This window comes from Somniosus microcephalus, chromosome 9, assembly GCF_052327205.1.
Source record: "Somniosus microcephalus isolate GS21.2 chromosome 9, FLI_Smic_1.0, whole genome shotgun sequence".
Lineage (NCBI taxonomy): Eukaryota > Metazoa > Chordata > Chondrichthyes > Squaliformes > Somniosidae > Somniosus > Somniosus microcephalus.
Window position 1 is genome coordinate 143000969 of NC_140995.1, and position 24660 is coordinate 143025628.

Sequence of the window (24660 nt, forward strand, 5' to 3'; positions counted from 1 at the left end):
TATCTAACAGAAAGCAGAGAGTTGGGATAAATGGTTCATTCTCAGACTGGCAATCAGTAACTAGTGGTGTTCCGCAGGGGTCAGTGCTGGGTCCCCAACTCTTTACAATCTATATTAACGATTTGGAGGAGGGGGCCGAGTGTAACATATCAAAGTTTGCAGGTGATACAAAGATGGGAAGGAAAGTAGTGAGTGAGGAGGACATAAAAAACCTGCAAAGAGACATAGACAGGCTAAGTAAGTGGGCAGAGATTTGGCAGATGGAATACAATACTGGAAAGTGTGAGGTTATGCACTTTGGCAGGAAAAATCATAGAGCAAGTTATTATCTTAATGGCAAGAAACTGGAAAGTACTGCAGTACAAAGGGATCTGGGGGTCCTGGTGCACAAAACTCAAAAAGTTAGTATGCAGGTGCAGCAGGTGATCAAGAAGGCCAATGGAATGTTGGCTTTTATTGCTAGGGGATAGAATATAAAAACAGGGAGGTATTGCTGCAGTTATACAAGTTATTGGTGAGACCGCACCTGGAATACTGCATACAGTTTTGGTGTCCATACTTAAGAAAAGACATACTTGCTCTCGAGGCAGTACAAAGAAGGTTCACTCAGTTAATCCCGGGGATGAGGGGGTGGACATATGAGGAGAGGTTGAGTAGATTGGGACTCTACTCATTGGAGTTCAGAAGAATGAGAGGCGATCTTATTGAAACATATAAGATTGTGAAGGGGCTTGATCGGGTGGATGCGGTGAGGATGTTCCCAATGATGGGTGAAACTAGAACTAGGGGGCATAATCTTAGAATAAGGGGCTGCTCTTTCAAAACTGAGATGAGGAGAAACTTCTTCACTCAGAGGGTAGTAGGTCTGTGGAATTTGCTGCCCCAGAAAGCTGTGGAAGCTACATCATTAAATAAATTTAAAACAGAAATAGACAGTTTCCTAGAAGTAAAGGGAATTAGGGGTTACGGGGAACGGGCAGGAAATTGGACATGAGTCTAGGTTCGGATCGGTGGCGGAGCGGGCCTAGGGGCCGTGTAGCTTGGTCCTGCTCCTACTTCTTGTGTTCTAATTCTGTGTTGGATTTCAGGAGATGGTTCTATTCACAGGGATTAGTGGAGACCTCGGGAACAGGCTGCCAGCTAGGAGTCCTTCAAGAGTAAATTGGGCCTGTTCCTGGCTGGGGTGGAGATCACCTTTTACAGAAGGTAAGTACTGCAGGAAATACAGGGACAGAGTGATCTCCTGGACGAGTTTCGATCGCCTAGATGGGTCGGAGAGGAATTTCCCAGATTTTTTCTCCCAAATTGGCCATTGGGTTTTTTATCTGGTTTTTCGCCTCTCCCGGGAGATCACATGGGATGGAAAGTGGAAGTAGATTTGAGCTTAGGATCAGATCAGCCATGATATTATTGAATGGCGGAGCAGGCTCGAGGGGCCGATTGGCCTACTTCTGCTCCTATTTCTGCTCCTATTTCTTATGTTCTTATATAAAACATTCATTGCAAGCCACTCTCACAGATACATTTTAATACAATATTCTATGATTAACAGATAAAACTAAAACTTTCATTTTACATATTTAAAACATTTAGATCTAAAACATTGCTCGAGTTTTCAAGGAAGTCATATTCTGCCCTATATCATTTACCTCATGATATTTTGCATCATTTATAAGTTTCCTCTTGTCAGTATCCTCCAGGACAACAGGGCCTTTGCTGAATCCAAAGTCATAAACCAAGCGTATGTAACCATTTTGCATTTCCATACTGAAGAACATATCCTTAGAAAAATGAGAGAAAAAAGTATTTGTGTAAACAGCAGGAGGCTGAGAACATGTTTCACACATACCCTGAAATGCAAATTGAAAAAGGCTGAGACACTCAAAAAGTGTTTAATATAGAATTCAAAGTGTTTAAAAATAAAAACCACAAATTCTGAAAATCTAAAATAAGTAAAGGCAGACAGTGTTTGAAATGGACAGCAGGTCAGCTAGCAAAAAATGAAGGGTGATGGAGCCATAACCACACATTAACTCATGTTTTCTCTATCAGATGCAGGCTGACCTGCTTTACTTTTCAAACATATTACTTTGGAATAGTGATAATGGGAGTAATAAGTTCTTTAGATTTCAATGACATAAAAACTCATCTGATAGTAGTCAAAACAGCAAATATAATTGTGATCACATCAGGACTAAAACACTCATTTCAATTTGATGGAGACTATGTAACCAATTTTGATGGCTTATTGCTAACGTTGCTTGTGCTTCGACAAAGCCCTTTGATATGACTATGACAGTATTACTACCACTACTTGCAAATATGTCATTAGTATTTCACTAGTTAAATGCCATATTAAAAGGGTTATACAAGTTCCACTTAGAATTGGTCAGAGCTTTGTATTATCTTGAGATGCTTTATGGGAACAGTAGTTTACTTTTGCTGTCACAATTTAATCGGTGTCCTGTACCAAGCTTCTGATTTCCCCTCTCATCCTTGCTTCTTTGGCTCGGTGTCCATTTGTGTCAAGAGTTTTTGGGACTTTTCCTATGTTAAAGGCATTTAATAAATGCATTATTTTTGTTCTTGTTGTGCATTGATAGAGAGCTGCACAGCTATACTTAATAACTGTACAAGTGGTGATGTTGCTGCTACAATATGGACACAGAAAGGATCAACAGGAAAATCACAAGCAAAGTTTTGTGCCATGGGTATTTTTTCTGGTTTCCATTTTCATTGCACTGTCTTGCCAGCATTAATCTGGTTGATTTCAAAGCTTCAGATATAAAGTACAAGTTAATGGGATGGATTTAAATGAATCACAAGCTATTTAAATATTAGGGGTGGATTTTATGAATTTTCATTTCAGGTGCCGAGAGAACATATTAGGAATTCAGGCATAGGATTTTCCATCCATTAATTTTAATTTCTATTACTAATTTTAACAGATGGAAAATCCCGTGTGACCCACTGACCTATATGCTTAAATTCCCAACATGCACTCATTGGGCTGGATTTTGATACCAGAGGCATGTAGGAGGTGGGACTACAACTTTCGGGGTTGTAGTCCCGCCTCCATCTAGTTGTGGCCAACCCACTCGATTTTCACTTGCCATTTCATTAACTTTTCCCTATTGTTTCTCTTTCAGGTTATTTGTATTTTACACTCTACAGCACCAAAATAAACACCATTATTAAATGATTCCTGTACAGGTGCTGGCTGTCCTTACCCCATTCACCATCAGTAACAGGAGGGCACTGTCAGCTGGTGTGCGAATGTCCAGATTGAACCGAGTTGCTATGTTGAATTTCCCTCTCCTTTGTAAGTTACGCACAAAAGCATAGCCTGAACCGTCAAAGTAGAAATTTGCTGCCCTGCTCTGGGCAAAAGCAAGTTTGTACCTAAAAAAAATATAATTCAACAGGGTAAAGGAAGAAAACATGTGAATTGAAATCGGCCTATGCAACATTAGTAACAAATGTTAACGCATTAGCTACTACTGTTGCTAATATACAACCCAATAATGAATATCATGCTTTATTCTTATTAATCTACCCCACCTCTAAATTTATCTTCTTCTCTAGTTGCCCCCTATGTCAGCCACCGTTAGTGCTTGATAATATTCTCCAGCCAAGTAGGAGCTCAGGTGACATGCTGTCATGTCTCTGCCAATTGTGCTCTTGTTCTGATCACCAGTGAGTGGTCAAGGGCAGGTCCCAGTAACTCACTCTTTGATTTATTTTCCATCTCCCTGTGGGGAAGCCTACACCCATTATTTCCCTTACAGCACAGACAAGATGGGAAAGCACACCTTGTGGAGTGTCAGCTGTGGCTCAGTGGGTAGCACTCTCTAGGTGGGAGGGGCTAGGAGTGAGCCAGGTGTGACTGGTTGCCTAATTGCAGCTGGGTGTTGGAGGGAGTTTTGTAAAAAGTTGGTGGAGGGTTTTGGGGTGTTGTTTTCAGGTTTTAGGGCCTTTTTGGCCCACAAAAAACAGCCAGATGGCTGCTAAGGGGTCCGGAGTGCCGGGCCCCTCAGAGGACAATATTCCCGAGAGGAATTTTATTGGGGAAGAGGCTGTGGTGGGAAGGGGAAAAAAAAGGCCCAAAGATTTGGGCCAGGACCTCAGGAGGTTTGGTAAAGAAAATACGGTGGTGGTGCAATGTGAAGATAAGAAGATTCGAGCCTGGGATATAATTCAGGTGGTTCATGAGGACTGTGGTGAGGGAAGCTGTTTTGCCTGCCGACCAAAACCAAATGTGGGATTTGAGGTGATGGTCAGTGGCCGTGAGGAGGTGGAAAAACTGCTGCTCAGTCTGAAAGTTGGGGAGAAATTCTTGGAGGTGACTCTGCTATATTCAGAGGAGGTGGTGGTTTCATTTTTGAACTTGCCTGTGTACATCGAGGACGAAGTGCTGAGCAAAAAGTTGGAGTCGTGGGACATTAAAATCTGTTCTGAAATAAAGAGGAGGTATTATCCGGGAACACGGGTAGCAGATGGAACCCGGTATGTAAAGGTGCAGTTCCCAGAGGGGGTGAGATCTTTGCCGTACAGTATGAAGTTCGAGACAATGGAAGGAGTGCAGTACTTTCGTGTGCTGCACGATAACCAAGTAAAGGTGTGTTACTATTGTCTGGGACATGACCATCTCGTAAGAAACTGTCCTGATTTGTATTGTTACAATTGCGGTGAGTCGTGACATATCGCGCGGAGCTGCAAGGCGGAGAGCTGTGGGGTGTGTCATAAAGGCCCCACCTGCTGTGAGTGTGTGGCAGAAGGGAGTGAAATGAGTGATGAGGAGATGGGAGAAGGAGCAGGAGAGGAGTGTGGAACGGCCGGAGGTGCGGTGCAGTCGGAGGACACAGCCGGTAAAATGAAGGAAAAAGGAGCACAGGAAGAGGCAGAGGATGGCGGAGCGGAGATCGAGATGGAGATGGCGGAAAACACGGCGAGGGCTGTGGAGGGGAACAAAGACAGCAGCGGGCAGTGAGGGTCGAGTGCAGACTCGAGCCTTAGTGCAGTTCGGCTCCCCCTGGGGAGTCTGGTGTCTGCGGGGGGAGTGGAGGCAGGAGCGGGGTGTGTGGTGGAAGTGAGTGCTCCGGGGAGAGGTGGGGAGTTGGATATTTTGGTGAGCGGGAGAGGGCAGGGCAGGGAGAGGGTGCAAGAGGCAGGAGCCTTAAAGGGACAGCAGGATGGGATCGGCGCGATAGAGACATCAGAAGGGAACAATTTAGGTGCGCCATTGTCCCATGGAGTGAGGGAACAAGGCGCAAGGGTCAGAGGTGGAGACGTGGTCGAAGGGGGCGGCACAGTGGGAGAAACTGCGATAGCAGGAAGACTCTCTATAGGAGATGAAGTATCTGACGGGGAGCAGGATTATGTATCTGACGGGGAGCAGGCACAGGGGGTTGCAGAAGAGCTTGAGTGTGAGGAATTAGAGGGGACAGAGACATGGAAGTCGGGGATGGGGTGGCATCATGTGGAAAGGGAAAGGTTAGTGAGGGGCAGAAGGAGGGAGAAAGGGCAGCTCCTGGGTCCAAACTTAAGGCAAGGAAGAGGCTGAAACAGCAGGGAGGGGTCAAACAGGAGGTGAAAAAGAGCTGGAGGCTGCAGGAAAAAGCAACAGCTGCCCGAAAAGTTGAGAAGGAGCATGAGAGGAGGGAAGAGCCAGAGATTAAATGATGGGGAGATTATTGGGCATACTTCCCTTCTTTGGAGCCATGATTACATTGGTCTCGATTAATGTGAACGGACTGAGGGGTGAGAAGAAATTGCAGCAGTTGTTGCAGGGTTTTAAAGGCATTTGTTGTGTCTGCAAGAAACCTTTTGGGATGAGGATATTCTAGAAACAGTTCAGAAGGTTTGGAAGGGAGAAGTGTTTGCAAGTTGTGCAAACAATAACCGTAGAGGGGTGGCTGTTTTGGTGAGTCCGTCCATAGAAGAGAACGTTACCTTGGTGGCCAAGGACACTGAGGGGAGATTTTTATGGCTAAGGGTAAAATTGGAGTGATTTAATTGTGATCTCTTTAATATCTATGCACCGAACGACCATTGTAAGCGTCGCGTGTTTTTTCGGGGGTTAGTCACTGAAGTGGCAGAGGTGGAAAATCCTTGCATAGTGGGGGATTTTAATGTATTTTTATCTTGGATGGACATTTCAGCCCAGATGACCTTTAAAGATGATAACTCCAGAGGGATGATTGTAAAAATGATGGCAAATTTAAATTTGAGAGACTTATGGAGGGACCGGAACCCCATAAAAAGGGAGTTCTCCAGAGCAGGTTGGGTGGGTGATGTTTTAAAACAGAGCCGAATAGAATTTGTGTTAATGCGGGAAGGGTGATGGAGATTTATTATAAAAAAGTATTTTTTAGTGATCACTCGGCTTTGGTTCTTAGAATTAGGAACAGCAGAGTTAAGATCGGTTCAGGGGTGTGGATTTTAAACAATCAATACCTGAAAGAAAGTGCTTATAAAGAAGGGATTATAAATATAATAAAGAATGCTCGGAAGGAACTTTTGTTCTTGAAAGAAAGAAGAGTTTGGTGGGACAATTTCAAATATGAGGTAAAAGTTTTTTCGGTACGTTATGGGAAAAAGAGGGCGGCAGCTAACCGGCATCGCAAAGAGAATATAAACAAAAGGTTTACAGATGTCTGTAAAGCAGTTGATGGAGGGGATAAGGGAGCTGAGACTAAGTTCCGGGTGCTAAAGGAAGAGTGGGAATTATTGCAAGCTGAAAAATGCAAGGGGGCCATTCTCCGTGCAAAGGCTAGAGATGCATTGGAGGGCAAAAGATGCACTAGATATTTTCTGGAGCAAGAGAAGCTGCGACAGAGATTATCGTTAATTGAAGAGTTGAAGGTTGGGGAGAAGATCATTCATGAAAGTGAGGAGATTTTGGAGGCGGCTAGCAGCTTTTATTAAGAGCTATATACAAAAGAAGACATTTCCAATTTGGAGATGGAGAAGGTTACTGCTTTTATTGAAAAGGGTTTAAAGGAGGATGAGAGAAGCATGTGTGATAAAGAAGTGGGATTAGCGGAACTAAAAATAGCAATAAGTGGAATGAAGGGCGGGAAAAGCCCAGGGTCCAATGGACTAAGTGCAGAATTTTATAAGGAATTTTTTGAGATTTTAAGTCCATTGCTCTTAGGAGTTTTTAAGGAAATTAATATTGAGGGAAGCCTGGCCCCATCTATGAGGAGAGGTATCATAAGCTTAGCTTATATAAACATAAAGGGGATAGACGGGATCTGAAGAATTGGAGGCCCATCACACTATTAAATGTGGATTATAAGATCTTGGCGAGGGTTATGGCAAATCGTTTGAAGGAGGTGTTACCGGAGATAGTCTGGCCCTCTCAGTCCTATGGAGTCATAGGCCGGGACATCGCAGACTCTGTGGTCTCAATCCGAGATGCGATAGAGCTCATGGAAGAGAGTGGGGGGGAGGCTTATGTATTAAAGATAGATCAAGACAAAGCCTTTGATCTTTGATAGGGTCTCTCATGAGTTTTTATTGAAGGTTTTGGAAACATTTGGTTTCAAGGAAAATTTCATTCAGTGGATAAGGATTTTTTATTCAAACATATTTAGCTGTGTTAAATGTAATGGTTTTTTATCTAAGTATTTTCCGATACAGAGGTCAGTGAGACAGGGTTGTCCCCTGTCCCCATTGCTGTACACATTGGTAGCAGAGCCATTAGGTTACATGATGCGAAAGAAACAAGGTGTAGTTGGGATTGTGGTTCCCAGTTCTGGGCTGGTGTCGGTGATACACCAATATGCAGATGACACAACCTTAGCATTGAGAAATGGGGAGTCAGTGAGGAAAGCTATGGAGGTAGTGGAGGAATATTGTAGAGCTTCAGGTGCCAGAGTGAATTATAGTAAGTCCCAATGCCTGGTTGCAGGGAGGGGTAGGGGGTAATGGTTGGGGGTATGTCCCTTTAAGGTGGTGGAGGTTTTGGAAGTTCTGGGAGTGCATATGGGGTGCAAGAAAGACAGAGAAGAAGTGGATCGATTAAATTGGGAACCAAAGGTTATGAAAATTAAAAAGATTTTGGGAAGATGGGAAAGTAGGTGGTTGAAAGTGCAAGGAAGAGCGACAGTGGTGTCTGCTCTCCTGCTATCTAAGCTATGGTACTTATTGACGGTGGAGGATAAGAACATAAGAACATAAGAAATAGGAGCAGGAGTAGGCCAATCGGCCCCTCGAGCCTGCTCCGCCATTCAATAAGATCATGGCTGATCTGATCCTAACCGCCAATCTACTATCACAGAACCATCTCCTGAATCTAACAGAATTAGACACACAAAATAGGAGCAGGATCAGGCTACACGGCCCCTGGGCCCGCTCCGCTACCCACAGGGCCATGTCCGATCCGAACCTAGACTCATGTCCAAATTCCTGAGTGGGCAGAAAAGTCCATCCGAGAGGCTTGTGTGAGGTTATTATGGGAAGGGAAACCAGCCTTGGTGGCTTACAATACCATCATTGGACGGAGAAATCAGGGAGGACTCAATTTCCCAGATATTGATTTGAAGAAAAAATCCTTTAGAATCAAATGGGTGAAGAGATTTTTTCAGAAGTCAAATACAAGTTTTTGGAAGAGTTGTTTTGAGCATTTTTAAAAATGAAGTGGGATAGGAGGGCAGGGGATAGAGTCATAGAGTCATAGAGTTTTACAGCACAGAAAGAGGCCCTTCGGCCCATCGTGTCCGCGCCGCCCATCCATCCCTGTCCTGTCTAATCCCATTTTCCAGCATTTGGTCCATAGCCTTGTATGCAATGGCATTTCAAGTGCTCATCCAAATGCTTCTTGAATGTTGTGAGGGTTCCTGCCTCTACCACCCTTTCAGGCAGTGAGTTCCAGATTCCAACCACCCTCTGGGTGAAAAAGTTCCTCCTCCACTCCCCTTTAAATCTCCTGCCCCTTACCCTGAATCTATGCCCCCTTGTTATTGACCCCCCTACTAAGGGGATAAGTTCCCCTTTATCTACCCTATCTATGCCCCTCATCATTTTGTACACCTCAATCAGGTCCCCCCTCAGCCTTCTTTGCTCCAAGGAAAACAACCCCAGCCTGTTTAGTCTTTCTTCATAGCTGAGGCGCTCCATCCCAGGTAACATCCTGGTGAATCTTCTCTGCACCCTCTCCAAAGCAATCACATCCTTCCTATAGTGAGGCGACCAGAACTGCACACAGTACTCCAGCTGTGGCCTCACCAGCGTTTTGTACAGCTCCATCATAACCTCCCTGCTCTTATATTCTATGCCTCGGCTAATGAAGGCAAGTATCCCATATGCCTTTTTAACCACCTTATCTACCTGTTCCGCTGCCTTCAGAGATCTATGTACATGTACACCAAGGTCCCTCTGACCCTCTGTACTTCCTAGGGTCCTACCACTCATTGTGTATTCCCTTGCCTTATTTGTCCGTCCAAAATGCATCACCTCGCACTTTTCAGGGTTAAATTCCATTTGCCACTTTTCCGCCCATCTGACCAACCCGTTTATATCGTCCTGTAGCCTGAGGCTTTCCTCCTCGCAATTTACCACCCCACCAATTTTCGTGTCATCTGCGAACTTACTGATCATACCTTTTACATTCTCATCCAAATCATTTATGTAGATCACAAACAACAAGGGACCCAGCACCGATCCCTGAGGTACCCCACTGGACACAGGCTTCCAGTCACAAAAGCATCCTTCGACCATCACCCTCTGCCTGCTGCCACTCAGCCAGTTTAGGATCCAACGCGCCAAGGCACCCTGGATCCCATGGGCTCTTACCTTCTTGACAAGTCTCCTATGCGGGACTTTGTCAAAAGCTTTACTGAAGTCCATGTAAACCACATCCACAGCATTTCCCTCATCCACCCCCCGAGTCACCCCCTTGAAAAATTCAATCAAATTTGTCAGACATGATTTACCCTTGACAAAGCCATGCTGACTATCCCCGATTAATCCTTGCCTCTCCAAGTGGAGACTAATTTTGTCCCTCAGAATTTTTTCCAATAATTTCCCTACCACAGATGTTAGGCTCACTGGCCTGTAATTCCCTGGTTTATCCCTGCTACCCTTCTTGTATAATGGTACTACATTAGCTGTTCTCCAGTCCTCTGGTACATCCCCTGTGGCCAGAGAGGTTCTGAAAATTTGTGTCAGAGCCCCTGCAATCTCCTCCTTTGCCTCCCACAGCAGCCTGGGATACATCTCGTCTGGGCCTGGGGATTTATCCACTTTTTGGCCTGCTAAAACCGCTAGCACCTCCTCCCTCTCGATGCTAATATGTTCAAGTATGTCACAGTCCCCTTGCCCGATTTCTATGTCTGCATCGTCTCTCTCCATAGTGAACACAGATGCAAAAAATTCATTTAAAACCCCGCCTACATCATCTGGCTCTACACACAGATTGCCACTTTGGTCCCTAATGGGCCCTACCCTTTCCCTGGTTATCCTCTTGCCCTTAATATACTTATAAAACATCTTAGGTATATAGAATACAATAATATGTTTTTGAAATCGATTAAACTTCTCCCTAGGTTTTATAAGGGGGTTGTAGAGGCTTGGGCTCAATTTTTAAAAAGTGTGCAGTTTATGCCCAAGGGGGCCGAGGAATTTTTAGAGCAGCCCTTATTTTTGAATAGGTGGGTCAACATCGAAGGAGAGGTTTTATTTAATCAAGCTTTTATAGAAGCTGGGATTATATCTGTGAAAGATGTATTATACGAGGTGATTCCAGGTTGGTTGCCGGAAGCGATAGTGAGGGACATGGTGTGGGAGGAGGATCAGGAGGTAGAAGGAAAAGCAATAGGAATCATGTATGAGAAGATTGTGAGGGCAATGCCACAGGATTGGATGGAAGAAATAAATGCGGAAATCTCCAAAGGAAGTAAAATGCGTCCTGCTTTTCCAAGCTTTGTACTAGAGAAAGGGGGAGAGTTGGTCCAATTTGACAACTGTAATACTCGAGATTTCTATGAGGTATTCAGAGAATGGAGATTCAAGACACCTGCTGGTCAGGAGTTTTGGCAGAGTATATACCCACAGCTGGACTTCAACAGGATTTGGAAGGGAGTGTGGGTGAATTTTAAATGCCCAGAATGGATTGAACTGGATTTCAAATTGGCTCATAACCGGATTTTTACCATGACGGTCTTGTGCAAGATTGGACGAGTGGAGGCGGCAACTTGCCCAATGTGTGGGACACAGGATGAGACTCTGTCCCATTTACTGGTGTTATGTCCGCAGTTAAATGACTTTAAGTACTATGTTCGACAGTTGTGTGAAGCTTTTTTGCTGGGTGGGGACCGAAGAGCGAGAATGGGAATTCCGTGGGACTCAATTTTGAGATGGGGATTGCAGGAGAGTCTGCCAGAGTCTAGTGGAGCGGCAATTAATTTAATGTTCAGTTTGGCTAGATTTGTGATTGTGCAAAGAAGGAATGCTCTGTTTTTTAAGGGGAGGAGAATCAATCTAAAATAGTATTTTAAATATAAGCTAAAAGATCATTATAAGGCTCTGTGGATGTTTTATTCAGAAAGGAATTTAAGGACAGTATTTTACAACCAATTTTTAAAGTACAATCGATAAATATATTTTGCAGGTGACAAATTAAACTTCAGGTTTTGATGTTAAAAGGTGGTGGCGGAATGGCTGTGCAGAGCAGTGGAATTGATTTGTATCATACAATGTAATGATCACGATGTTGTAAATGTTCTTAATGTTCAATAAAGTATAATAAAAAAAATAAAAAAAAGTTGGTAGCACCCTCGCCTCTGAGTCAGAAGGTTGTGGGCTCAAATCCCAGTCCAGAGGCTTGAGCACAAAAATCTAGGCTGACACTCCAGTGCAGTATTGAGGGAGTGCTGCACTGTCGGAGGTGCCATCTTTCAGATGAGATGTTAAACCGAGGCCCTGCCTGCTCTCTTGGGTGGACGTAAAAGATCCGATGGCACTATTTTGAATAAGAGCAGGGGCATTATTCCTGGTGTCCTGGCCAACATTTATCCATCAATCAACATCACTAAAACAGATTATCTGATCATTATCTTATTGCTGTTTGTGGGAGCTTGCTGTGTGCAAATTGGCTGCCACCTTTCCTACATTACAACAGTGACTACATTTCAAAAGTACTTCATTGGCTGTAAAGTGCTTTGGGATGTCTGGTGGTCATGAAAGGTGCTATATAGATGCAAGTCTTTCCTTCTTTCAAAGGGACAAGCCTGTTCATATTACTTCATAGCACGGCATGGCATGATATGCTGTATCATCTCATTATCTCAAGTACTTTTTCAGAATATCATGAGACAGAAAGTGTTAACAATCGCAGAAATACATTGCATATCTTCTATAGCGTAACTACTGTTTTTAGATGCTTTGAGCTTAATCAATTTAATTCACAATGCACCATGGTTCAATGGCTCTCTAACTCTTCCGCCTGGACTTCTCCTCACCAGTCCTTAATGTTCTCATTTTATAGGGTTCTTTTGGCACTGGTCCTCCCAGGTAATTCAGCTGTCTTCGGACATTTTATTATGTTAAAGCGCTATATAATTATAAATTGCTGTTGTCTGTTGCGAGTTGGGAGATTCCCTTCAGATACTCGCCTTTACCTAATGCTGTTAATATTGTTTCAAGAGAAACTCATACACAATGTCCAGGAGAGGCAACCCATTGGTGGAGAAGATCATAGATTTAAAGGAGTAAATTGCATTTGAGGAGTAGGCACTCAAGCTGATGGGGTGGCAAGCTGCAGTGATAGTGGGCAATGGCAAGGTTGGAGGGCCTGTGCCAGCTGCAGGTGAGTAGATGCAAATTAGTACCTGCACCTGCTCCAGTACTTTAAAGAACCAAACTCCCATTGAACTGCTTCTATCTCACACTCATCTTTGCATGCAGCAATTAAGCACTAATTATTCAGTCAGAGTCTAAACATCTGACGGATATCGTACCAGCTGAGTGAATGAACACAAGGCAGCGGGTTTGAACAGCTCACTGACCTCATATGTGACATCAGGGAAGCTTGTTCTTCATTGTAGACATTATTTGAGGGTTTGGCAGCTTCACCGAGTCTGTGATTGTTTCCCCCACCCTTCACTGTAGCAGTATCCCACCACAGGTCCGTGCCTCCTCCTCATCAGAATTCAGAAATATTGGGGGTAATTTTAACCACCGCATGATGGGCGGGAAAGGGTCGGGGTGGGGGGGGGGGGGGGTTTAAAAATCGTTAAATATGAAACCCGACCCTAACCCGCCGCGAACACTCCTATTTCTGGTTTAACCGCGACGGTTTGGGGGCGTCCAAGTAATCTGCTCTGGAGAGGCAGGCCTATGATTATAATAAGTTAACGAGGCCCCGTTCCTCAGATTTTAGCAGACATTTATATTTAACACTGGATGGCCGGGTTTCCCAGGGCTTGAAAAACCCAATAGCTAAAGGGAGCCGGGAGCTGTTGGCTGCAGCAGGTAAGTGCTTTTTAGAGCACTGCTTGTGGGCTTGGAGGAGCAGGAGCGCTTCCCCCCGGCCCATCAAGCAAACCTGCTGTCGTAATCTTCAGACCCCTCCCCCCTTGCAATCTTCAGAACCCCCTCCCACAATCTTCCGACAACACCCCCCCACCATGGCCCGATCTTTCCCTCCCTCCCTCCTCATTGCTGTGCCTTGAGCCCCCCCGCTCCCCCCCTGCCATGCTGCGATAATTTCGCCCAGCGCTCTCCGGCTGTGAATTTCTACTGCCAGCTTTCCCACCTGACAACTGGCCAGCCTTTCAATCTGGCTGGGCAGGAAACAGAATTTAAAAAATGCTAATGAAGTCTTGCTGTTAAATTCGGCAGGACCTCCACATTTCCGTGTCTTCCCCCCCCCTCCACCCGCCCCCCCAACAAACACGTGCCCCCGCTCCTTCCCCGCCTCCCTGTAAATATCAGAGCCATTGTGTTTTTTTTTTATTTGTTCATGGGATGTGGACATCGCTGGCATTTATTGCCCATCCCTAGTTGCCCTTGAGAAGGTGGTGGTGAGCTGCCTTCTTGAACCGTTGCAGTCTGTGTGGTGAAGGTACTCCCACAGCGCTGTTATGGAGGGAGTTCCAGGATTGTGACTCAGCGACGATGAAGGAACAGTGATATACTTCTGAGTCAGGATGGTGTGTGACTTGGAGGGGAACTTGGAGGTGGTGGTGTTCCCATGCGCCTGCTGCCCTTGTCCTTCTAGGTGAAAGAGGTCGCGGGTTTAGAAGGTGCTGCTGAAGAAGCCTTGGCGAGTTGCTGCAATGCATCTTGTAGATGGTACACACTGCAGCCACGGTATGCCGGTGGTGGAGGGAGTGAATGTTTAAGGTGGTGGATGGGGGGCCAATCAAGCGGGCTGCTTTGTCTTGGATGGTGTCGAGCTTCTTGAATGTTGTTGGAGCTGCACTCATCCAGGCAAGTGGCGAGTATTCCATCACACTTCTGACTTGTGCCTTGTAGATAGTGGAAAGGCTTTGGGGAGTCAGGAGGTGAGACACTTGCCACAGAATACCCAGCCTCTGACCTGCTCTTGTTGCCACAGTATTTACGTGGCTGGTTCAGTTAAGTTTCTGGTCAATGGTGACCCCCAGGATATTGATTGGAGGGGATTTGGCGATGGTAATGTCGTTGAAAGTCAAGGGGCGGTGGTTAGACGCTCGCTTGTTGGAGATAGTCATTGCCTGGCACTTGTATGGCGCGAATGTTACCTGCCACTTATCAGCCCAATCCTGAACGTCATCCAACCTAACAGTCTAACAGCATTGCTGGAGTAGCTTCACCACACGGACTGCAGCGGTTCAAAAAGACAGCTCACCATCACCTTCTCAAGGGCAATTAGGGATGGGCAATAAATGCTGGCCTTGCCAGCGACGCCCAGATCCCATAAGCAAATAAAAAAAACCACAACCATCTTCCTTTGTGCTAGGTATGACTTCAGCCAGTGGAGCGTTTCCCCCCTGATTCCCATTGACTTCAGTTTTACTAGGGCTCCTTAATGTCCAGCTTGTATCAGTTAGAACTATTTGTCAGGCTTGAATTTTATGATATGAAGCATACAAATGTTTAAATTCTTTTAATAAATTTTAGATTTGCTTTTTCATTACAATTTTTGCCCCATCTTGAGTGCCATGTAGTACTCACTGACTGACACAGCCAGTATACACTTTGCTACTAAGTGAGCCAATCCCACACTTGAGTCAAAGGCTAGGAGGTGAAATTCAACCTAGAGGGATCGATCCTCCAGTTTTTTTCTCTCTTCCTGTGGGAAAGTGTCTACCTTAATGCCTTAGCCATATTGGGTAACTGTTATGTGGAAACTGTAGGATTGATTCCATGCTTTATGCTCCATGGCTCAAAATGTTGTAACATTAAGATCCCCATCATCACCCCATTTTCTTTTCAAATGCTGATAATTAATGTTGTATTATCCATTATACTGCGTAGTTTTAATCATATCCGTAACAAGAAAGCATATTGCTTTTTCTGTAATACCATCAAAGCCTGGGTAATTTATTTCCTGCAAGAGATCTTTAGCCAGATGATGCAGCATCCTGAAAGTGCACAGAAACAGTTGCTTGACAAATTGTAATTGCATGAAATTGATTTGAAACTGACAAGACAGATTTGCTGGGAACGATATTCTGCTGCTTTAGTGGAGCTATGTATACCAATTAAAATTGATGTTTAGGCTCTGACTGAATAATTAGTCCCTTAAGAACATTACCAACAGTAATTCCTTTAAAAATATATTTTATTGATGAATTCCCTGCTTGACAATATGAGAATCAAGTTTCCAAACAACTATACGATAGCAAAATACTGCAGATGCTGGAAATCCAAAATAACAACAGAAAATGCTGGAAAAACTCAGCAGGCCAGGCAACATCCATGGAGAGAAATTAGAGTGACGTTTCAGGTCTAACCCTTTTTCAAACTGGAAAGGAAATAAAATAAATCGAAGGCAGGGCTGCAATAGAACAAAAGAAGTAAAAGAGACATTAAGAGGAATACAAAACCAGACGAGATGGTAATAGGACAGTGGAGACAAAAGACGGCTCAGATTAGGTGTGAAGTGTACTGGCAGGATGAGAGACAGCTGCCGTGTGGGAGAGAGAAAATAAAGGAAAGGGGGGGAAGGGAAGATCCAAAACAAAGGGGTGGAAAAAAAAATAAGTAAAAATGTAATAGGGGCCGAGGTTATGATCTGACATTGTTGAACTCGATATTGAGTCCGGAAGGCTGCAAAGTGCCTAATCGGAAGATGGGGTGCTGTTCCTTGAGTTTACGTTGAGCTTCCATGGAACAATGCAAGAGGCCCAGGACGGTGAGGTCCGAGTGGATTGGGTGAACGCTTTGTGGAACACCTCCGTTCAGTCCGTAAGGGTGACCCCGAGCTTCCGGTCGCCTGTCATTTTAATTCACCGCTCCATTCCCACTCGGACCTCACCGTCCTTGGCCTCTTGCATTGTTCCACGGAAGCTCAACGTAAACTCGAGGAACAGCACCTCATCTTCCGATTAGGCACTTTGCAGCCTTCCGGACTCAATATCGAGTTCAACAATTTCAGATCATAACCTTGGCCCCTATTACATTTTTACTTATATTTTTTTCCACCCCTTTGTTTTGGATCTTCCCTTCCCCCCCCCCTTTCCTTTTTTTTCTCTCTCCCACACGGCAGCTGTCTCTCATCCTGCCAGTACACTTCACACCTAATCTTGCCGTCTTTTGTCTCCTCTGTCCTATTACCATCTCGTCTGGTTTTGTATGCCTCTTAATGTCTCTTTTACTTCTTTTACTTCTTTTGTTCTATCGCAGCCCTGCCTTCAATCTATTTTATTTCCTTTCCAGTTTGAAAAAGGGTTAGACCCGAAACGTCACTCTAATTTCTCTCCACGGATGTTGCCTGGCCTGCTGAGTTTTTCCAGCATTTTCTGTTGTTATTTAGGCTACTCTATAATTGAGTTGGGACAGTGTTGCAGTAATATATATATATATATATATATTTGTCATGCTATTTTTCTGGCCAATCTTCTCCCCTACCCTCCCGAAGGCTTCAATGGCTTACAGAGGCAGGGCATCATCCACAACATCACTGAATGGGCATTTTCATATGTAAGTGATGGGAGTGACTGCAGCCTGACTGCAGGGGCATCACAACCAAACCTGATACTGTTCTCACCTGGGCCCGGATTTTGCAGTCACACCCTTAATGCCATCCAAGCTGATAACAAATAGTTAGGAACTGAACTTGGACCTTCCTGGTCCGTGCAGCTCAGCTATTCACCAATTTAATATTCGTGATGATCAGAGGAGCAAGCTATATTTTTTATTATAAGATAAGATAAATTAAAATGGGTCTTGGCCCCAAATTTCTGCAGACCTTCTGGCACTCTCCCACCATAAGTAGAGCAGAAGTGTGACAAGGGGCCCAGGTAAAAAGATACGCCCGGTTCTGGACGTCATTACCAATTACCACAGGGCCGTGTTTGCTTTGGAACTGCCATCTGCCCCAAACAAAGTCACCTGTTTCAGAGGAGACATGGCCAGGAGAGGGGACTCTCAGACCAGCAGTTTCCTTGTCCCTGAGCTTGGGATCCACTGGGTGGCTGGTTTGCCAATTGAGAAGATGCCTGAGGAGCTAAAACCCACCTTCAGGTTCAGGACTGGGTCTTACCCTGGACCCTTGAATACAAAAGTAGCAGGTCATCAGGAATCAGCTCTCTTTACAATCAAGAGGCTGCTAAGCCCAGGGCCGTCAGGACATTTTGAAGCACAGTAACACCCACCCCTCTGACTGAGATGTACCGTAGTGTTGCAGACACCCACCAGAAATATTTAAATTGGGAAACCTTCTCCTGACACCGCATACTGGCAGGGTCTGGAGTGGAGGTTCCTGGTGGGTAGATCCTGACACTAAAACTGGGATGAAAGGGTTGCATAAATGGTAAAAGTAAACATTGCACCTGGTAATTTGGCTAAAAAGGCTTTAATTAGACTGCTTTTGTGGTCCATTACTCCTATAATAATAATGGTGGCAGTTGCCAAATACCAGACTAGAACTGACCATTTCAAAATTAACCCCTCCTAATTTAGGGACAGTAGGATAGGACAGTTTCAGCTAAATGAAACATCTCTTAAAACACCCATTGTTACAAAAGTGAAGACATCATTTATGTTTTGCCAAAGTGTGACACGTGCAATGATCTGTTTACCTTGTACAGGGTCTGTGGGTTGCTGCGTTCAGGTTGTATATCTGCTTGAAGTTGTAGAGGCTTATTATGTCATCATTAAGTGTGGCCAGTTCAATACAACCAACAAAGCCAGGCAGGTTCAAACTGATAGGAAGCTGTGACAAACAAGACAGAAACAATTCTGTTAAGACAACTCCATTAGTTTGCAGAACACAGCCATAACCTTAACCACAGAGACAGTGACTTGCATTTAATTTTATTTCGTCAACCTGTCATCCTGCTGTAGTCCTTAACAGAATATTATTCTTTCTTCAACTTATGAATATTCTGCCAGTGAGTAATACCATGCGTGCGTGAGTACAAAGAAATTACATAATGTGGCTGGGGAACATTATGAATAACTGCTTCACAAGGTGATTTAGAGTTCACTTCTGTTTATAATCTAATTGAATGTTTACTGTACTTATTAGAGATTAGCAAGATATTTAGATTTCACTCGCTCCTTCAAAGGGCAAATCGTAAATCTCCTTTTAAAAAATAAAATGATTTTATTGGAACTGGAAATAGTGCTAGCTTCTGAAACATAGGAGTTATTTTCTGTTCAAACGAGCTATGATGCTGCACAGAATGATTTTGAGTCAGTAGTAAGTCCAAAAAATGGAACCCAGTTAATTAGCCTGGTGTAAGAACTATTGAAACAAATCCCAACATCAACAGAAATGATCCAAAATATGTCTTGCTAAACATTACAAACCAGATGAGATGGCTCAACAGTGCACATGGGAATGTGCTTGGCTTCCAATCAAAACATTTGAGCAATGTACCTACTGCAGTGATAGTATTTAATCAGTTTTCAATTAATCAAGGAGTATCATGTTTGCAATAAGGCAATTCATCTCAAGGCGTGGGGAGCTGGAACTAGCAGTGCCAGGATGTAAATGTCTCCAAGAAATTAAAGGAAGAATTGTTCGGTAAGAGATTTGGGAACAGAGGAGAAATGGGTCAAAGGCTAGAGGAATGGTAAGAAAATTACAATAGTTATTTTTGAATTCTACCATGTTACAATTTGACTAGGGTAACAAAATATGCCACAGTACTCAAAGGTTAATGCTGTTTTGGAGACACTTTATGGAACTCACATGTCGGTCACGCTTGTGAAAGTTGTAAATTGTTAACATCTTTAAAAGGAAATCACAGAATCACACAGAATCACAGAAACCCCACAGTGCAGATAGAGGCCATTTCGGCCCATCGAGCCTGCACCGACACATATCCCACCCAATTCCCCGTAACCCCTACACCAACACATATCCCACCCTATCCCCGTAACCCCACGTATTTAATCCCCCTAACACTAAGGGTCAATTTATCATAGCCAATCAACCTAACCCGCACATCTTTGGACTGTAATGTTCTGTAAGTTTAAAAATGGACCACAGACAATGGGAATTGGCTCAGTTTAGCATACCTGGAAATCTGGAGGTACTCCTCCCACATAGAAAACCATGTTGTCAGCTTCCAGATCCAGCAGAGAATCGTTGCCTTCAGCTGCTCCCTTCTGGATGAACTTTTGCTCTGCTGTACTACCTGGGCTGGGTACGGTTAGCTGTATTTTACCATGCCTTCCAACTCTATTAGAGAAAGGAAAGGAGCACAGCAAAAGTCATATCAATAGTATCATTCTTTGTTTTGGTTAATTCTGAAACCTGAAGGCAGTCTTGTCAATGAAGAATAGATCATCGAGAGTTACTGCCAACTGCTGAATATTTCAAACAGATGCATTATCATTTGAAATGTAATGATACTGAAGTAAAATGTCTCTCATACTGTGCACAAAATAGTGGAAGAATTGCTCATAATGTGCAGCAACATTGTAAATGCTCTTAGAAGATTCCCTCTGGTCAGTATTTTTAGCAACATCATAAACATATTCAAAAAGAATGTCTTTATGATTTTTCTAGAAATTCTTGCCATGGAGATCTCTCATGAAAGCATTTATGATGTCCTGATACACAATGACTACCCTCAATCTGCAGTGTCTGTTTACATTTTCTGTTTTGCAAAGACTAAATTGGAAGTGAGGACAAGATTAGATTGAGCTCTGATGGCTGCATGGTTGATGTTCATAGTCCAAACTCATACAAAGTAGAATGATTATTTAGAAAGATAAAATAAATTATTGGGCATGCTCAGGAATAAAAAAATTCTTTAGTCAAAATGATTCCAAAACAGCTAAATTCAATTTATTAAATTTGTTTGTTGCTTATTCAAACAAGTTCTATTGTGACAAACACCAAAATGATAGTACTGCATCTGCACTCAATCATAGCAATTTAGTTTTGACAAGGCCCTACTGATAGCACAAAAACCATGGAGGGTAACTTCAACCTAACCCACCCGGTGGGTACCTGACAGGATCAGATCAACCGCCCGTATTTACTTTTAATTGAAGCCAACTTGTGGACTTGGTTTTCCTTGGTCTCTAGCTTAGGTTGAGACTGTCCATACTCAATTTATATTTTTTGAATTCATTCTTGAGATGTAGGCGTTGCTGGCAAGGCCAGCATTGATTGCCCATCCCTATTTGCTCCTGAGAAGGTGGTGGCAGGTCTGCATCTGGAACCGTTCTGCCCTCTCAGGTGGATGTAAAAGATCCAATGGCACTATTCGAAGAAGAGCAGGGGAGTTCTCCCCTGTGTTCTGGTCAACATTCATCCCGCAACCAACATCACTAAAACAGGTTATCTGGTCATTATCACATTGCTGTTAGTGGGACCTTGCTGCGTGCAGATTGGCTGCTGTGTTTCCTACTTTACAACAGTGACTACACCTCAAACAAATGTACTTCACTGGCTGTAAAGCGTATTGGGCCGTCCTGAGGTCGTGAAAGGCACTATATAAATGCAAGTCTTTCTTTATGTGGTGAAGACGCTGCCACAATGCTGTTAGGTAGGGATTTTCAGGATTTTGATCCATCAATTATGAAGGAATGATAATATATGTCCAAGTCAGGAAGGTGTGTGACTTGAAGAGGAACTTGAAGGTGATGGTGTTCCCATGGACCTACTAGCTGGTGGAGGTCGCGGATTTGGGAGGTGCTGCTGCAGATGTCTTGACGAGTTACAGCAGTGCATCCTGTAGATAGTACACACTGCAGCCATGGCACACCAGTAGTGGATGTTTAGACTAGTCGTTTATTGGTAAATTTTCATCTTTACTGCCTAGGCGGTAGTCTGGCAGAGTGGATCACCTGCCTATTATAGAACCTGCCCAATTTTCATTATATTGAATTCAATTTTTCATTCCATTGTAATGAAAATCAGGCAGGTTCTTTAATGGATGTTGTTCTGCCCTGGTAGATTGCTGCCCAGGCAGTGAAGATGAAAATTTATCACTATATATTTAACCCTAGTCTTCTAAAACACTGCATTCCCCAATCCCACAAGTTTAAGGTCTGGTCTTATAAAAAGCAACTGCACTGGACGTAAACTGAAAAGAATATTTATTCTACCATCGCCAGGAATAATTTGGCAAATAATACTGGAAACTTGTACTTTTAAATATTTTCACCAAAATTTACTTTGTCCATAGGAGAGATCAAGAAGGAATTACCTTTCTACTTTGATTAAATTGAAGTAGTTTGGCCAGGTGCTCACAGACTTTGAGTTCAAAGGAATCTCAACATCTCCATTTCCAAGATTGTAGACATAAACTAAATTGTCATTCTTAATACTCAAACCAATGTAATCTTGTCTTCCCTAGAACACAGCAAAAAACAAAATTGCAAACATAAAACTTCATTCAGCCTATTCAGCAGAATTCGGATTGCATACACATTCTTATTCCTTATGTATGGCATTATTTTTTGGACTGTTACAGTAAAATTGACTTGAGTAGGTGCTCTTACATTCTTGTTTCCAAGGTACATGATGAATCTATCTTGGTTGGCAGCCTGACCTTGTTCACTTAATGGAGGAACTTGCATGTACAAACTCATTGAAGTAAAAGACTTGAGCGCCTCCAAGTTTGGCTTTGAACGAACTTCTACAGCAGACTGACCATCAAATTTCATAGAGACTTGAACCTAAAGTGAAACAAAGAAAATCAATTGTTTCTTTAACTGATATCTTTAGTAAATCTGTACATTTGTAGGTCTGTAACTGAACAGCTGTTAGACATTGACTGTGCAAAGGAGAGGCAATAACTCTAATCAAAGAGTGTACATTTCTAATCACAGAGGGGTGGGGTGGGAGGTGGGTCGGATTCATGAGTCCAAATCCTAGCCTTAACAGTTACTCAAAATTATTATTATTAGGTGAGTGAGGAGTGACAGAAGCTGATAAAACAAGCCCACATCATGTAGGTCAGTCACAGAGCAAAACCTAGGGCCCTATCCAAAGCATTCCACGCCCCCATATAAAAAGGAGGAAGTTGATAAAATTAAGTGGCAATTGAGTGAAAACTATGCAGCATGCCTTACTATACATGATTATACTCAATTGTTCTTATTGAAATTTTACCTACCTTGAATGACATAACCAAAACTTAATATGAATATTTAGCCCGATTTTAACTCAGAGTGCGCTCAGGCAGGTGGGAGGGAAACCCCATGTGGAAAGTTCACCTTGAGGCCCGGGCCACATCTCCTCTGTTGGAATGTGCCACTGGGTAAATTCATTAAAAAAAGAGCTACAAATGGAAAATTAATTTGTAAAAATAAATTTAAGAATGGCTTTTAGAAATAGGTTAACTTGAGATAGGAACATATTTCGTTGTGGATTTTAGTGCGGGTCAATGAATATAAAATAATGCAGCAAAAAAGATTCCCACATTTTTATATAATACTAAACAATCTTTTACACCGAGAGTGCCTGGACGTTTAACCATGATTCTTCTTTCAATTTGTTCACTGGCAAGTAGTCCCCATCAAAATAGACACAACTGCGATTAAATGCTCATGGACAGAGACATACAGTGAGTTTATATTTGTGATGTAATGAGCAAAATTTAGCTATATAATTAAAATATGGAAATATTGGGAAAAGGATATAAACGAAGGGTCAAAAATCCAAATGCTGATGTGGTAATGGGAAAATACATTTTTTTTTCAAATCTGCACTAATCAGCGGGGAGTTTTGCCCACCGGCTGTGTCTATGGAGAAATCACAGGGGTACTACCTAAGATTTTCCACTCAAAAGTAATCCATAATTGTGGGTAATTCCCTGCCATTTCTCAATATGTAGCCCATTGGCTGAGACTCCCCACTAGTAGTACACATTTGTAAAATTGTCCCCTTAATGCATTTAGTAACAAAGGGTACTTTGAAATAACGTTGAAAGAGAATCATGTTGATCCGATTTGATATCCACTTTATGTGGTCTAAATTAGGTTAAAATGAGATGAACACTGTGTTTGAGTATCACTCAATGATCATGATATTCTACTCATCAATTTAGTGAACAGGTCTTCTTACTTTGCTGGCCACATTCCGTGTCTGTGCAATGAGTTCCCGGATTCGCAGAATACTGTCAGAAATATTGCTTGCTGGCCTTTTCTGTTCCACAATTCGAAGTTTGTCCAGGAGCTGTGGAACTATTTCTGTCAAATTTTTCACTGTAAATACAAACGGAAATGTAAGATTTACAACCTACAATTTGAAACTACCATGAGAAACTCACAGAAAGCAGTTGATAAGAATTCTTAGTTTATTGTTCTATGTAAAGTAAAAGGTTGTTCATTTTTCATCTTGCTATTATAGTCATAACTAACTGAATATCCCAGTGAAAACCCTATTAGTCCATTGTTCATTGCAGAATTTTGTCTGGTAAACAAGTGCAAATAACAGGGAACAACTATTATTTAGACAGACATAATGGCTATAGGAAGTTCAGTATGATATTTAATGTAAAGAAATCTAATTAACAGAAATGACTAATGTTAGATCCGTGTGTTAATGGAGACACGGAATGTAGGAGTTGATTTAACAAGTGTTTACTGAACAAAGTCTGGAGGTGAACTAACAACACAAGACGCTACACAGGCTTATATACCCGAGTGGTCACTACTGGTACTACAGTATACAGGGGCTTCAAAAACATAGTTCCTCTTAAAGGTACATACACTACAATTCCTCCCCTTTTAGATAAATAGTACATAACATTTTAAGTAATCATTAAATAACATTTTTACAAGAACAATAATATACACATTTGCTGAAGTTAATCAATTACAAATTCAGTCTCTCTGGAGGCTTCCTGACTCGGTCCGGATAACGCCTCGGTGGTGTAGTAGGTTCTTTTGGCAAGGTCGATTCGGCTTCAATGCTAGTGTCAGGTTCATCTGGTTCCAGTTTCACCGGATCGGAGGTAGATACTATGGGTATCTCTGCTTCATCACTAGGCATATAGAGTTGTGGTGTAGGTTGTCCTTTTTCGGATGACTCTATGA

The 24660-nt window shown here is 43.0% G+C and overlaps 1 protein-coding gene across 2 annotated transcripts in view; it reads right to left on the bottom strand.

Moving 5' to 3' along the window:
* Positions 1–24660, bottom strand: part of lama4 (laminin, alpha 4) — a 223205-nt gene that overhangs the window by 73806 nt on the left and 124739 nt on the right. For both annotated transcript variants that reach the window (XM_085997349.1, XM_085997347.1), the window contains exons 20-26: positions 23687–23826; positions 22120–22296; positions 21825–21970; positions 19681–19843; positions 18234–18367; positions 3231–3402; positions 1650–1781 (exon numbers count right to left, since the gene is read on the bottom strand). In XM_085997349.1, the coding sequence (XP_085853475.1) occupies positions 1650–1781; positions 3231–3402; positions 18234–18367; positions 19681–19843; positions 21825–21970; positions 22120–22296; positions 23687–23826 (1064 nt within the window). The remainder of the gene's footprint in view (positions 1–1649; positions 1782–3230; positions 3403–18233; positions 18368–19680; positions 19844–21824; positions 21971–22119; positions 22297–23686; positions 23827–24660) is intronic.